Source organism: Mus caroli, unplaced genomic scaffold (assembly GCF_978045245.1).
Source record: "Mus caroli unplaced genomic scaffold, Mus_caroli_1 scaffold_14, whole genome shotgun sequence".
Lineage (NCBI taxonomy): Eukaryota > Metazoa > Chordata > Mammalia > Rodentia > Muridae > Mus > Mus caroli.
In genome coordinates this window covers 73,456,414-73,471,838 of record NW_028227269.1, presented here as the reverse complement: position 1 = coordinate 73,471,838, position 15,425 = coordinate 73,456,414, and the positions used below count along the sequence as shown (strand labels likewise).

General features: G+C 39.3%; 1 protein-coding gene across 1 annotated transcript in view; it reads left to right on the top strand.

The window, feature by feature from the left end:
- Kcnh5 (potassium voltage-gated channel subfamily H member 5) overlaps window positions 1-15,425 on the top strand; it is a 286,479-nt gene that overhangs the window by 196,605 nt on the left and 74,449 nt on the right. Inside the window, exon 9 of the mRNA XM_021179089.3 lies at window positions 12,195-12,447. Within this exon, the coding sequence (XP_021034748.1) occupies window positions 12,195-12,447 (253 nt within the window). The remainder of the gene's footprint in view (window positions 1-12,194; window positions 12,448-15,425) is intronic.

Sequence of the window (15,425 nt, the reverse complement as noted above, 5' to 3'; positions counted from 1 at the left end):
CGTGTTTGTGTTTCTGCATGCATGTGTGGGTTTGTGTGTGAGTGTATGAACATGCATATGTGTGCATGTATGTGCAAGCACATGTATATGTGTGTGTGTGTGTGTGTGTGTGTGTATGTGTGTGTACAGGTGCAGGTGTATACAGATCCCTGTAAAGAGGCTTCTGATCCCTCCAAGAACTGAAATTAACAGGTGATTTTGAGCCTCCTGATGTGTGTGTTAGGAACTGAACTATGTCCTCTGGAAGGGTAAGAAGGCTCTAAACGCTGGGTCACCTCTTCAGCGACCTGTTTCCTGTTTATTTCAATGTCTGAGCCAATTCCATGTAAAAGAATAACATTGAAAATTAGCTGAGCATAAGTTCACCTTTGGGAATGAGGAGTTTGGTCTGCTCCTCCACAAACACTAAACCTTGTGCTCATAGTGTAGATACGAGACTGCTAGTTCTCTAGTCGTTCTCATCAAGGGCCCCAAGCCTTTGGTTCTTCTAGAATGTGGCACTTATCTCATTGGTAAGATAATTTCAATGAGATAATCTCATTGGTAAGACATTTGCTGAAATGTCTGTCTCAGCCAGTTTATGAGAAGCTGCTGAATGCCATAACCATACTTGTATTATCTGAAAGATGGGACATATTTCCAATATTTATGGGTATCCAATGAATGAGTTATCTATTCATTGGATAATTTATTCAAGTTTATATTAACCTGAATAAGTTAGTAAGTGAACGAATATGCATACCTATCACCTGATAAGATGAAAATAATGCCAGTTTGGTTTATAGTACACTGAAAAGAATCTCTGTGAACTCAGTCAGAGGAGGAGCTATCTTCTCGTCTTGATTCACCTTCCTTGGTATGTCAGTCAGCTTGCTGTTGCTGACCAATTAAGGAAAACAAAATGCTTCCAAAGTGGGCAGATTTATCTCAGGCCACAGTTTCAGAAGCTGAGCTCTCACAGTGCTTTCAATGACATCTGTCTTTAATGAAGTTAGATCTCACAGTACTGTGTCAGGGGCTCCACATGTGAAGAATGCCTGTTGATCTTGGCTCACCAGAGACTCTAGTTATTTGAAAAGTTACCAATTACTTTCTGCAAAGGCCCGGATATGAGAATTCTATCTTTTCTTTCTTTCTTTCTGTTTGAGATACATGCAACCATCAGATATAAATGGAGGGGTTCTTTATACTCAGGTTCTCAACATGGTACCCTCCTGCACAACTAGGAAGTCAAAATTAATACGTGTTCCTGAGGCTATTCAGATCGGTCAGCTTTATAATGACTTCTCTCTCTTTCTCTTCTTCTAGTCTCTCTTTAGCTCTGTCAGTCAAGAATGCTATCTACATGGAATCATATAAACTTATTCTGAAATGCCTATGTTAAGTTGCAAGACCTAGAAGAGCTAAGAGGTTGAGTTTACTATGTGGATCATAAGCCATTCTTCTCCTCAGTTCTACTCAAGCTGTTGCATAGGGCAATGCTTTGCTCCTTCATATTTCTGAGTGCAACCCCATGATTCAGATTCATCACAGTTCAGTTATTCACTAACTGACAGGAATTGTGTTGTTTCCTGTTTGGAACTATTACACTAGAGTGTCTATAATCATACATTTGTTGTTATGTTGCGTGAAATAATTCTTTCTTTCCATTGGGATAATGCTCAACACTATAATTACTGGGTCACATGGTCAGCTCACATTATTTTTGGAAGAAGCTGATGTGCTCCTTTTCAAAGTGACTGTGGCATTCTGCATATTCACTGGCAGTATATGGGACACACTTCCCTGGATAATCTCTTAGATAATCAGTATTTCCTGTGTAGGTGAGCAGTAGAATAGTGTGTTTACTCTGTGTTTTCCTAATTGCTAATATTATTGAGCAGATTTTCTCATTTGTGTGTATTTATTTGTTCTTCCCAGTGAAATATATGTTCACGTGTTTTGACCACCTTATAACTGGAATGTTAATAAAGTCTTGACAGTCCTTATGCATCTTAGATACCAGTCAGACAGGCAGTTTGTAAGTATTTTTCCAGTCTGTAGCTTGTCTTTTCAATATTTTACAACATCTTGTCTCAGCACAAAAGATTTTTCATTTTTTGAAGGAATAGTTTAAAAAACAAAAGAACTCTGTTTGGCTTCAGATTCTGAACATATTCTGCTATGCTCCTCGACCCCATGTTTTTGTAGCTCAGTTTTAAATTTTATTAAGTCCTTTTTTACTTTGAGTTAGCATTTGTGAGATGTGAGGTTCAATATGGGATTTCAGCTTTTTGAAGGGAGGTTCAATAATGTCCAGTTGCCCTGTTTCCACTTGTTGAAATAGGATGGTCTGTCATCCACTGAGCTGCATTTGAACCTTTGTAAAAAATGAACTGAACATACTTTGCTCTGTGTTTTACATACTCTTTCATTAACCTATGATTTTCTGCTAAGCCTATACTTTAGCACTGCAGTGTGTGTCACCATGCAACACTTGCTTGTCCCCCACCCCTAATGACCTTATCTCTTCTAGGTCTTGCAACTTAACATTTGAATTTTAGAATAAGCTCGCTAGGTTTGCAAACAGATGTCATGGGATTGTGGTGAGATTGTTGTCAATTTATAGATTGGCGTAGAGAGAATTTGTGTATTTACCATGCTGCAGCTCCTAGTTTCTCGATGTGGTATGTCTTCATTGTTTTAGATGTTCCTTGATTTCCTATCGTTAGCATGTCACCATTTTAGTATTATGGATCCATGTTTAGCTAGATTTGTATCTAAGATTTTCATTTCCTTCAGAGCCAGTGGGAATGAAAGTATAATTTTTCATTATTGAAGTTAATTTTGGCATAGCTTTCTGAATGCTCCTTTGGTACCAGGCTGTCATCTATTGTTTTTCTTTATATGTCAACATGTCACCTGCAGTGGCGTGTCTATTCATCTCCTGTGTTCGATCAGCCATGGCAGAAATGAGATTATGTTCACAGGATTTGGGACTTTAGTCAAATTCTTTGAGGCTTTGAGAGGCATCTGAGAGCCTCTGTCACATGTAAATCCTACTCGTTGGTGACAGCTTCTCCTCATGGAGCATTCTTACTTGTTTCAGTACTCATGGCTATTTTCTTGGAGATGAAATTGTGACAAGTTTGATTTCTAAGGAAAAAAATGCTATTATTGACATGTCTAGTTTCTCAGCTGGAAAGTCACTGACAACAAATTCCAGCATAAATAATGCATGAACTCAATTCAAACCACGCTTCCTACCCCCAAAACTATCTTTATAACGTCACAATGCTGTCTCCAAAGATGCTTGTTTAGTATTTAGGATATTGAAGACTAAAAATTAGTTCAAAAGAATTTCTTAAACTTAAAAAGTGACTATTCTACTAAAAAGGATTCTGTATGTAAGAAAAGTTTAGTTCCAAAAAATATTCTATCATCTGGTCACCATAATGTCACATGTAGTACTAAGTCAATAACTCAGTAGCTATCGGAGTTGAGTGCTTGTTTTCACATCTTATCAATAACATTGATAAAATCCTAATTAAAACAAGTAGCCCTACCTTGGTAATAGAAATTTCCATTTACAAATTACTTAAGAAAAACAGTTTCCACTACACACAGTGAAAAGGGGCTTTATGATTGCAAAGTTACTTGAACAACTATAAAATGATGCCATTTTTCCCTTTAATTTGATCTGTATGGCCATCTCCGTGATCCTAAGAGATTTCTGACTTAATCACCCCCCCTCTCAAGCCTTCAGGTGGTATCTATTATTTCCCTGAAAGCTAGATTTGTGCTGCAAAAAGGAAGGCTTCCTTTGTAAATTTGACAGCTTAATAAATTTCTACTGGTTTTCTGGTAATGGAGATAGGCAATCTGCATCAGAAATTATCTGAAACTATGTTTGATACAAATGCTCATATATTTTCCACTATGTGTAATGTACACAATATAGTAATGGACACTCTCTGTGCACACACACATATAGCTATGGGGTGGAATTAGATAGTAATGGACACTCTCTGTGCATAAACACATAGAGCTTGGAGTGAAACTAGATTCTCAAGCACCTCAAAGTTTACAAATGACATGACTTACATTTGAACAAATTGAGTTAATGGTTGTATTTTTTTGTATTGGAGAATGTGAGTAGTGATATTTCATATGGTATTTTGCCATAGAAATGTCTATACACAGGTGCACACACATACATTTAAATCACACATAGGCAGACAAATGCATTCTATCTATTTATTTATTTATTTATTTATTATTTATTTATTTATTTATTTTTATTGAATTTTAAAATTTACATTTCAAATGTTTTCCCCTTTCCAGGTCTTCCCTTCAGAGAATCCCTATTCCAACCCCCTTTCCTCCTACCTCTATGAGGGTGCTTCCCTACCCACTCCCCTCCTCCCACCCCGGCATTTCCTTACACTGGGGTATCATACACCCTCAGGCCCAAGGGCTTCTCCTCCCACTGATGTCCAACATGGCCATTCTCTGCCACATATGTGGCCGGCGCCATGGGTTACTCCATGTGTATTCTTTGGTTGGTGGTCCAGTCCCCAGGATTTTGGAGGGGTCTGGCCTGTTGATATTGTTGCTCCCTTCATGGGGCTACAAACCCCTTGGCTCTTTCATTTCCTTCTCTGACTCCTCTATCAGAGACCCCAGAGCTCAGTCCAATGGTTGGCTGAAACTTTCCTCCTCTCTCTTTATCAGGCTCTGGCAGAGCCTCTCAAAGTTGCTTCAAGTTTCTCTCCATTTAGTTTAATGTTGGAGACTGGTTTGTTGTATATTCCTTTTATTATGTTTAGTTATGGGCCTTGAATTCCTGATCTTTCCAAGACTTTTAACATGATGGGATGTTAAATTTTGTCAAATGCTTTTTCAGCATCTAATGAAATGATCATGTGTCCTGGATTTCCTGAATGTTTTGGGTTTGGAGCTTTTTGCATTTCACGTTTTCTTTGACTGTTGTGTCAATGTTTTCTATGGTATCCTTTGCACCTGAGATTCTCTCTTCTATCTCTTGTATTCTGTTGGTGTTGCTTGCATCTATGACTCTTGATCTCTTTCTTAGGTTTTCTATCTTCAGGGTCGTCTGCCTTTGTGATTTCTTTATTGTTTCTATTTCCATTTTTAGATCCTGGATGGTTTTGTTCAATTCCTTCGCCTGTTTGGTTGTGTTTTCCTCTAATTCTTTAAGGATTTTTATGTTTCCTCTTTAAGGGATTCTACCTGTTTACCTATGTTCTCTTGTATTTCTTTAAAGAAGTTATTTATGTACTTCTTAAAGTCCTCTACCATCATCATAAGATGTGATTTTTAAATCAGAGTCTTGCTTTTCTGGTGTGTTGGGGTATCCAGGGCTCACCGTGGTGGGAGAACTCGGTTCTGATGATGCCAAGTAGCCTTGGTTTCTATTGCTTATGTTCTTGCCCTTGCCTTTTGCCATCTGGTTATCTCTGGTGTTAGTTGGTTTTGCTGTCTCTGACTGTGGCTTGTTCCTCCTGAAATCCTCTGTGTCAGTACTCCTCCTGGGAGACCAGTTCTTTCTAGGAGGAATTTGGGTATGAGGAGCTGTGGTACAGGGTTAGCTCTGGGGTGCATACAGAAACCAGAAGGATACTGTCCCCAGCTGTTCCTTGATTTCTGTGTCCTGATGGCTGTGGGAGGGTCCCTCTGGGGTCAGAAATTTGATGAGAAGTGGTGGTCTTACCTGTGCTCACAGGCTTGTCTGCATTCCTAGGAGACCAGCTCTCTCTGGGCAGTATTTTTGTATGTAATTCTGTGGCACAGGATCAGCTTCTGGTGCAGACAGAAACTGGAAGGCTCCTGTCCCAGGCTGCTCCTTGGTTCCTGGGCTCTGGGTGGGTCTGTCTGAGCAGCAGTGGTGGTGCTGCACTCCTGGGTGGCTAGCTCTTCTCCTGGCGCTATTTGCTTATGGAGCCCTGTGCTAGAGGATCAGCTCCGGTCTGACAGAAACTGGAAGGTCACATTCTACGTATTTATTTAAATACCATGTAAGTGTTACGAGGGTCAAGATTTTTTTTAATGCCTGGAACTTTTGACTCTTTTGTATTGACATCTAAATTTTCTTCAGTGCCTTATTCTTTTCTTTAAAAAGACTATCTTAAAAATTGAGGAATAGGTCACTTATTGTGAAGTGCACAGTTCAATGGTTTTTAAGTATATTCACAGGATTCTACAACTGTTACCAGCATCTGATTTCAGAACATTTTTGTCATTTCCAAAAGAAGTCCTACCCCTTTTTGGGAATATCTATCCATCACTCTTTTGGGACAGATCGCAACAATTTCTTGTCTCTATGAGTTTATATATCCTGGACCCACCATCTAAGTAGAACATTGTAATTTGTGGTCCTCGGTGACTTGCTTCTTTTACTTACCAGGTTTTCATAGTTTATTCACGTTGTGGCATGTTTTAGTATTTAATTTGCTTATAACTGAATAATATACTATACACATTTACTGCTTTTTAAATCACTTAATCAGTTGATATGTATTTGGTTTGTTTTCTGTAGTAACTATTGTGACAGTGAACTTCATATAATTGAACCCACAGAGCATTTTCTAGCATTAAATTATGTGACTTTGATAAAGGCTGTCAGATTATATAGCTGACTGACATTGGAGCTGGATTCTAATTTTAGACTATTGCTTGCTGACAATCTCTTATCTGACATGGTTGGGGATGGACGTATTTCAGAATTTTAGAACTGGTTTAGTTTTGCTATGTTGCGTAGATTTTTACCACTTGAGTTTCCATCGTTTGAAAAGTGAAATTCCAGACCATGAAATGTTAGCATTATGTGGGGATTCAAATAATTTCAGATCTTGCAGTATTTTAGAGTATAATTTTTTTAATTGGGGCTGTTCGGCACTTTGTATGACCAAAGGCAGCATGGAATCCTTGTGTATGTCTTTCTGAAAGCCCATTGTACACATTCATGTACCTAAAGCAGAGGTGACTCCAAAAAGTTATAGCCAGTAGGAAGATTATTATTTTTATTCTTCTGAAAAATTAATCAAATACATTAAAATGTTTCTTTCTAATTTTGTAATTTTTTTTCACATGAGGAGAAAGGTATTTTTTTTACTTAGTGAAAATTCAGCATATAAAAATGACAAGTGAAAGTGAGGTCCGAACAATTATACGTATAGCAATTGGGTTTGTTCATGAATATCGAGGTCATAGGACAGTTCTGTGTGTTCTGGGGATCCAACGCAGGCCTGCAGGCATGTCCTCAGGCTTGGCAATCAATGCATTTACCTATCCCTCCATTTCCCAGTCCCAACACAGATCATGTTTCATTTGAGTCCTGTTTCTTACAAAGTGACTACTTCTCAGCATTTGAAGCTTTGGCCAGTTAAGCAGTAAGGACAGCAATTGCTCCTTTTTTTCTCTGCTACATAGGGCACTCTGGAAGCAAAGTCCTAGTAGAGACTTCATAGGACGATCTCTCTCTATGTTTACAATAAGCGCCTTGCTTCAGAATTAGAGTCTGTTCTCAGGAAATTAATCTCTGAAGTGAAACCAATGGGTTTTAAGTTATGATTCTTCACTGGTTATTACACTCTTAAGTCGATAAAAATGACCTTTTACATTTAAATTAAGAGAAGTTAATTTGCCTTAGTGTCATTTCATTACTTTGTTACCAGCTTAATTCCTTGGAGGTCTGACACCCTGGAGACTGACAGATGAACATTAGATACAGCTTCTGCTGTTCTGCTGTTCTGCTGTTCTGCATGGCTATTTCTCTCTCTCTCTCTCTCTCTCTCTCTCTCTCTCTCTCTCTCTCTCTCTCCCTCCCTCCCTCCCTCCCTCTTTTTCCTCTACCCCACTCAGTCCCTCTCTTCCTCCCTCTCTCTTACCACCCCACTCAGCCTCTCTCTTCCTCCCTCCTCTTACCACCCCACTCAGCCTCTCTCTCTCTCTCTCTCTCTCTCTCTCTCTCTCTCTCTCTCTCTCCCTCCCCCCTCTCTGTTTCTCTCTGTCTCTCTCCCTCTCCTCTCCTTCCCCTTGACTCCACCCAGTGAACTTTCCCTCAAATGAATGAGCTGCATATTTGTGAAACACAGCAGTTTGGTTTTTTTTTTTTTTTTTTTTTTTTTTGCCAGTCTTAAGGCTCCTTACTTCTAGGAAGGAGCATAAAGACGTGTTACGTGTAAATGTCACTTGTCTGACTCCCTCCACTGATTTCTCCAACTTAATATCAATTCTCTGGGACTCCTGAGGAGAGATTAATTAGCAGTGCATGACTGAGTTGTAGGAAAGCAAGGAAGGATTTTGAAGAGTGGTAGTGATAGTCAGAGCCTTTTGGAATGCTATTAATGTATTTGCATAGTTTGCATATCCTGGGGGGGGGAAATAAGGTCATTTGCACAATCCACTATTATTAAAAGCTCTAAAGTTATATATTACTCCTGATGCAGGATTTTATAATCAAGTGGATTTTATATCTCAGAGCAGAGCCCTCAGGACAAGGCCCTGTCCTATTCACTACCTTGTGGTCCCTGTTTCTACCTACACCTTAAGGACTTGTTTAGGGATGCTGGTGGTGGTCAGCCTGTGAGCAGTGGGCTAGGGATACAGGCAGAACTGCACTCAGCCTAAAGCTCGCTCTGCTTCTGCTCCCTACAGTGTGCAATTCTGTCTTTTCTTCCGCACGAAATTGCCTTTTCTTTTTCACATTCATCTGAGAGATTCAAGCTTTTGGTAGAGTGTTAGGAGCACACATGATTCTCTCACACACAGTTGGCTTGAGTAACTCCTTACACTTTTGCTGAGAAGCAATTTGGAAAGGGTCTTAAAAGTGTTTTTATATTTTACATAATGGTTTTTAAAGCTCATATTTTGATGATTTGATATAGGCAGGGTATTTGTGGCTGCTGATTTATGAGAGAGAAAACTGGAAATCCTGCCATCTAATTACAACATAAGGCTTAAGTGCACTGTAACTATGAGGGAACAGTCTGCAGTGACTGAAAATATGTTTTTAGGTAAGCCACTCCCCCTCACAAAGGCACTGTGCTTATCTTGCATATATTTCTTCCCCTCTTTCTTTTTCTCATTGTTAAAAGTTTCTGTTACCTGTGTTTATGATTGTGTGTGCACATACATGTATACACCGTTGCATGCCTGAACAAGAAGACTGCTGATTCATCTCTCTAGCCCCCATATTTCTTAATGCCATAGACCAAATCTATCACTTTCATTCTTAATGAACCTCATCTTTGCTTTTAAAAATAAGTATTGCGTGAGTTGAGTATTGATTATGTGATTTTGAAGAATGATAGTAGAAAATAAACTTTGGAGATTCAAGTTTTATGGAAATGACAATATAAATAAGCATAAATCGTGTAAAAGTTCAATATCTTGAATGGCTTTAATTATTCACGCTGTGTACAGTAAATGTTAGAGAAAGTATGGCTTTAAGGCTTTGCAACTGTTGGTGACAGAGGGGATAAAGCAGGCTCCCAGGGCAGTCATTTCCTCAGTGGATCTGGGTGTAACATCATGGCTCCTGTATCAACTGTTTAGACCTCCTTTCTTAAGGTCTCCCAGTTAATAATACCATAATGGATGAACAAAGTAGAGAAAGGGACCCAAAGAGACATGCTCACTACATATCTAACTCAGGCCTTTTCATCTATAGCTGACAACTTCCACTTCTGACAAGAAATGACTTCTACTTAATAAGTCATGGTGGCATAAGGAACTTATCAACAAGTTCTTGTGCCTTTACTGACGAAGTATGTGGGACATGTGTGAGCTACTTGCAAGTACTTAGATATATAAACAAATTTCTAGCAAAATCTTGGCTGCTCAGTGTTACAGATGGAAAACTAGTGCTTTTCTCTTACACTATGGATTCGATTAACTGAATCATAAATTATTTTTAGGACTCAGTATTGTGTTCTTATAGTACACAAAGCACCAGAGAGTACCAGAAGGCCCAGGCTTCCTAATTTATTCCTGGTTCATCTATAGTTGGAAGCATGACTTCAAAGCCGAACTAGAGAGTTTTTAACTACTTGTTTGCTGAGAATGACCTCTGCAAACTACACAGCCTTTAGGTAAAACATTTGTCTTATCTGTAAATGGGGCATTGGACCAGAAACAGTGATTTTTCAACTGTGCCCAATTGTAAGCTCCAGGGAACAAACATTGTGATAGTTTTTCTTCTAGACATCGAGGACCTGTGTAACTCTGGAAATTTAGCCAGGGCTCAAAATCTATGGTTAAATAATGACTCAATGTGTGTTATGTAGAATTTCAGTCCTTAGAGCTTCTCACAGCCAAAGCTAGTTTTATTTATTTATTTTTTATATTAAGCATAATGTAAGGGTTCATTATGAAAACACTAAAGCACTATTTCAAAGCTAAAAATTAAAGGTTTGAAAGCTCTGTCAATAAGTCCTTTTCCTCCTCCTCCTCCTCCTCCTCCTCCTCCTCCTCCTCCTCCTCCTCCTCCTCCTCCTCCTCCTCCTTCTTCTTCTTCTTCTTCTTCTTCTTCTTCTTCTTCTTCTTCTTCTTCGCATTATCAAGAGCACAAACAAATCACAGCAGTTTTTAATCTTGGGTTTGTTTTCTATACAATCCTACAATAGGACTTTATATTATATGTGTTTGTCAGATGAATGTGAGACAACTAGGCAAAGAAAGCATTGGCAGACCTGCCAATCAAGAGGAGAGCAGGTGTGAAGCATCCCTGGGTGCACGGTGACTTCAAAATGATGAGAAATTGTGTGGCTGAGATGTGCCTGTGGGGAAAGAGTCAATGGTCTCGCCAAAGCCCAGCAAGCCTGAGTAGAGCTTTGCCTTTACTTGGTAGGGAAACAAGCTATGTATGATTGTAAGAAAGCAGAAATATCACAGTTGCATTTATTTTCCTAAGAGTACTGTAAGCCACAGTGTTGAGATTAGATCCTCAGGTCCTGGGAGAGGTCTGCTGCTGCACTACTTGACCTTGAGTTTAATGGAGATCATAAATAAAACAAAAGTATTTTAGAGTTCAGAGTATGGCATACACCTGTTTTTCAGAGTTGGTTGGTAGTGTTATGAAAAACTATTTCTTAAATAGTTCATCATTCTTCCAAGGGAAAATTTATTGCTTCTCTTAATTAAGAATCTAATTTATTAATATGCTAACATGATGAAGGGAGACACAATGCACACTGGAGATGAACAGAAGTCACTCCTATCCCTAATCTTCTCCACTGCAGTATTAATTTCATTTGCTGGTGATTGTGAGATACCACCAAGGTATCTCTAGGAAATTAGAAAATCCACCAAGGAAAAAAAAATGGATGTGACCGTAATGGCAAATGACACCTCAATTAGAACCACTGTACTGCGTATGAGAGTTATCATGAATGGTGTTTTCATCCTGCCACTTAAAACTACATTTTTTTTTGCCTATTCAAGTTATGTTATCATAATTTCCAGAATAAATAATGATATATATCTATAATTCTGGTAGCACACATCATGTCAGAATAATTGCTTTTCTAAGGATGGAGCAGGAGCTTGCCTCTGCTTGGTCTATTTTAACACTCAGTTTAACTTGCTGCTCTATGGGCAACTGTGAGTCTGTGCCATCAGTCGATGTAATTTAGGTTTTGAAATTATCATGTAATTACATCATTTGCCCTTTCATCTCTTCAAATCCTCCCATGTAATTCCTTACTCTCTTCCAAATTTGCGGCATCATTTTCTATAATTGTTGATATGTATACGTATACGTACACATATGCATATATATATATCCATCCATATATATACATGTATATATATGTATGGACAAAAAAAATCCCTAAATAAATACAATCCATCCAGTCTGTATAATGTTACTTGTATGCACATGTTTTCAGAACCAACCCTAACTTTTTTGCTAAGATTGCAATAGAGAAACATTCCTCAAGTGTTGACTACATGCTGGTGTGCTGTGACACGGACTGTATTGTGGTATGAACTGATGCTGTAATGTCCATACTTAGTGCATCTCACCAGACTTCAGTTTCCTTGAGGACAGGACTGTATCTGTCTAACTTTGCCTTCCAGGCATCTAGCACCTTGTCTAGTGTACATAATCAATCAGCATTTATGGCATCGTTTTCTTCTGAAATTGACCCTTTATCTTTCCCATTTGCTTACTCATTTCTCGCTCTCTTTAGGTCCTCTCCATCTGCCCTAAGGACATGAGAGCTGACATCTGTGTTCATCTGAACCGGAAGGTTTTTAATGAACATCCTGCATTCCGATTGGCCAGCGATGGATGTCTGCGTGCCTTGGCAGTGGAGTTCCAAACCATTCACTGTGCTCCTGGGGACCTGATTTACCATGCTGGAGAGAGTGTGGATGCCCTCTGCTTTGTGGTGTCCGGGTCCTTGGAAGTTATCCAGGATGAGGAGGTGGTGGCCATATTAGGTACTGTGTACCTTCCTGACTCAGTGACAAATGGGGCACTGTCCTGGAGTTTTAGCTTCCCAAGTTTCTAAACAGAAATCCCCTCTGTTTGGTGGCTTTAGAAACTCGGTCACTAATGAGATGATGAATTTCAGTGAAAACTGGTCACTGTTTTGGCAAAGAACATTAGTCTCAGTCACAGCTAACAGGGGACATTGGGCTGAGTGACATTCACTTATACAAAAAGTGTCCACAGCCTAAGTGGCTTTGCATACTCTCATTGGTAAGCAGGACCATTGTTGGATGAGTTATAGAGGAAGTTGATTTCAGAGACAACATATCTATTCAGTTCAGCCTGTTTCTTTACTCAAAAGCCAGGCAAGGCTGGAAAAAAGTATGGAGACTTGCCCAGCTAGTTAGTAACCAGTGAGGGCTGAGTCACTTCAGCCTGCTCCCTACAGTTCTGCCTCATTATGGTGGATGTATGAAGTATAAAGAAGATGGTATTGAGGATTCTAATAAGACTCACAGGAGTGAGCACAATGGGGGGAGATTAAATTTAGGCTTATGGAGGCTGTTCTATCCATCTGTCTTCACAAGCCAGGAAAATTAGTTGGCCAACACTTTATTCTAAAGTTCAGACACTCAGAGGGTAAGGTTACCAATAGCACAACACAAAGGGGCGATGCTCCGTGAACTTGACAAAACAAAACAAAAATCTATAGCTTAATGTACGTGGCAACAGCGTAAGTGAAATATGCACATTTTGGCAAGCAAAATCGCTGAAGGAACTTGGAGATCACTTTCTGCTCCAATGCCCGCAGCAGGTTCTACATGGATAAAACAGAAAGAAAGAAAGAAAGAAAGAAAGAAAGAAAGAGAGAAAGAAAGAAAGAAAGAAAGAAAGAAAGAAAGAAAGAAAGAAAGAAAGAAAGAAAGAATGAAAGAAAGGAGAGGCCAGATGACATCACTCCTGGATTTCTCTCAAGTAAAATACCTTAGGGTCGCACAATGTCAACTCCACTTTGATCACATTTTCCATGCCTGTGTCTCATTGAAAAATGAGTTCGATCTTTAAGCTATTGGATTTTCTCTTTTTACTGAGGTCAACCTACCATAGCTTGACTGTACTGATTCTCCTAAGAAAAAGACTGATTGGTGGATTTTAGAAACTGCAGAAGCAACAATGGAAACAGATATGAAATAGAATGCAAAGAGAGAGAGAAAGAGAAAAAGAGAGAGAGAGAAAGAAAGAAAGAAAGAAAGAAAGAAAGAAAGAAAGAAAGAAAGAAAGAAAGAAAGAAAGAAAGAAAGAAGAAGGGAGGGAGGGAGGGAGGGAGGGAGGGAGGGAGGGAGGGAAGGAAGGAAGGAAGGAAGGAAGGAAGGAAGGAAGGAAGGAAGGAAGGAAGGAAGGAAGGAAGGAAGGAAGGAAGGGAGGGAGGAAACCTGATTTCAAAAAGTACAGTTATTGGAAAAGACAGAATTTAGAATGGAGAGGAAATGACCTTTTATGAGAAAGCAGTTGCTATAAAAACAGTAGAAAATGGATCGAGGCAGCAAAAAACAAAATAGCATTCTTTGCAAAGCTTTAACTATTTGGAAATTACTTTATTGCTACCGTTAGGTCTCTTGCAGAAATTATTTTTCTTTAAATAATTTTGCAAGGAAACAATAGAGTGCTTGGAATAAGCATCTAGGGTGCTTGCTGCTGCCTTCCTTCCTTTGCTTTGGTCTGTTGGAGTACAAAGGAGGCATAATCTTTCATGAAAGCTGGATGTCACTGGAACAGCCCTTGTGGTAAAATGAATCATAGCTGTGCTATGTCCACTCTTACTTGCTAAAAGAATAAGATACACGCCCCCCCCCCCCAGATGTATGTGTCTTTTCCTTAGCCCTTCCTTGTCAGGAGGGGCTGATGGGAAAAACAAGCATCAAATACATGGTATGGGTGCCATTTATTTGGCTTCATTTTCTTCCTTACACTGCACCTTGTAACTCCTCTGATGGCTGGAAAAGCTGTGAGGACAGGGACTCTGGCTTGGGTCTGTTACAATGGAGTCATTTGCTCAGTGAGACAAATGTATTTCCCTTCCATCTGAGAAGGAAATGATGGCTGCCTTTGCCCAATGATACTGTGACTATGAACACAGGGTCCCCGGGGTTCAGGCTGGTTTCTGAGTGTACATTTTTATTCTTTATTCTCCCAAGTCTCAGGACTCAGTTGCTTGCTGTTTGCATCACTTAGTGAGTTAGATTACGTGGACACCTCCCTGACAACCTTCTTCCTTTTATATTTTTAAAATGGGACTTTAAGAGAAAATGCTTCAGCCAAGAGGCTATTAAGACTACCTTTTTCTTTTTCTTTTCCTTTTTCTTTCTTTTTTTTCTTTTTCTTTTCCTTTTTCTTTCTTTTTTTTCTTTTTCCTTTTCTTTTTTCTTTTTTCTTTTTTCTCCTTTCTTTTTCTTTTTCCTTTTCTTTTTTACACTTAAGACACCTGAGCTATGCTTCAGGAGAGGAGGAGGATGAGAGGGATGCTAACTAACTCGCCAATGAAACCTGGTGTGCAATGAATTTCCTTACTTCCTTGCTTCTTTTAAAATTTTTATTAGTCTATTTTGAATAATTCTAAATTGGAAGAAATTTTAAAAATTCACCAGGTTGTAAGTAAGCTGGACTCAACCTTCTTTGTCCCTATCCTCCAGTACCCCCTCCCCTTCCCTCCCTCCTACCTCAACTTCCCTCCCTCTATCCCCTTTCCACCCTCTCCTCCCATCTCTTTCTTCTCCCTCCTCTTTTCCTCTCCACTCCCTTCCCCTCCCCCTTCATCCCATTCACTTCTCCCTCTCCTTGTCCCTTGATAAGTCAGATGTTTTCTCAACTTTCTTCAGCAGCCTCACTTTCCTTGTTCAGGACTCATTTGCCAGATGAAAGGTAGAGAATAGAGGTCACTTTAAAATTAATTCAAATCTCTGGGTCCAGAAGCAGGTGCCGTCTTATT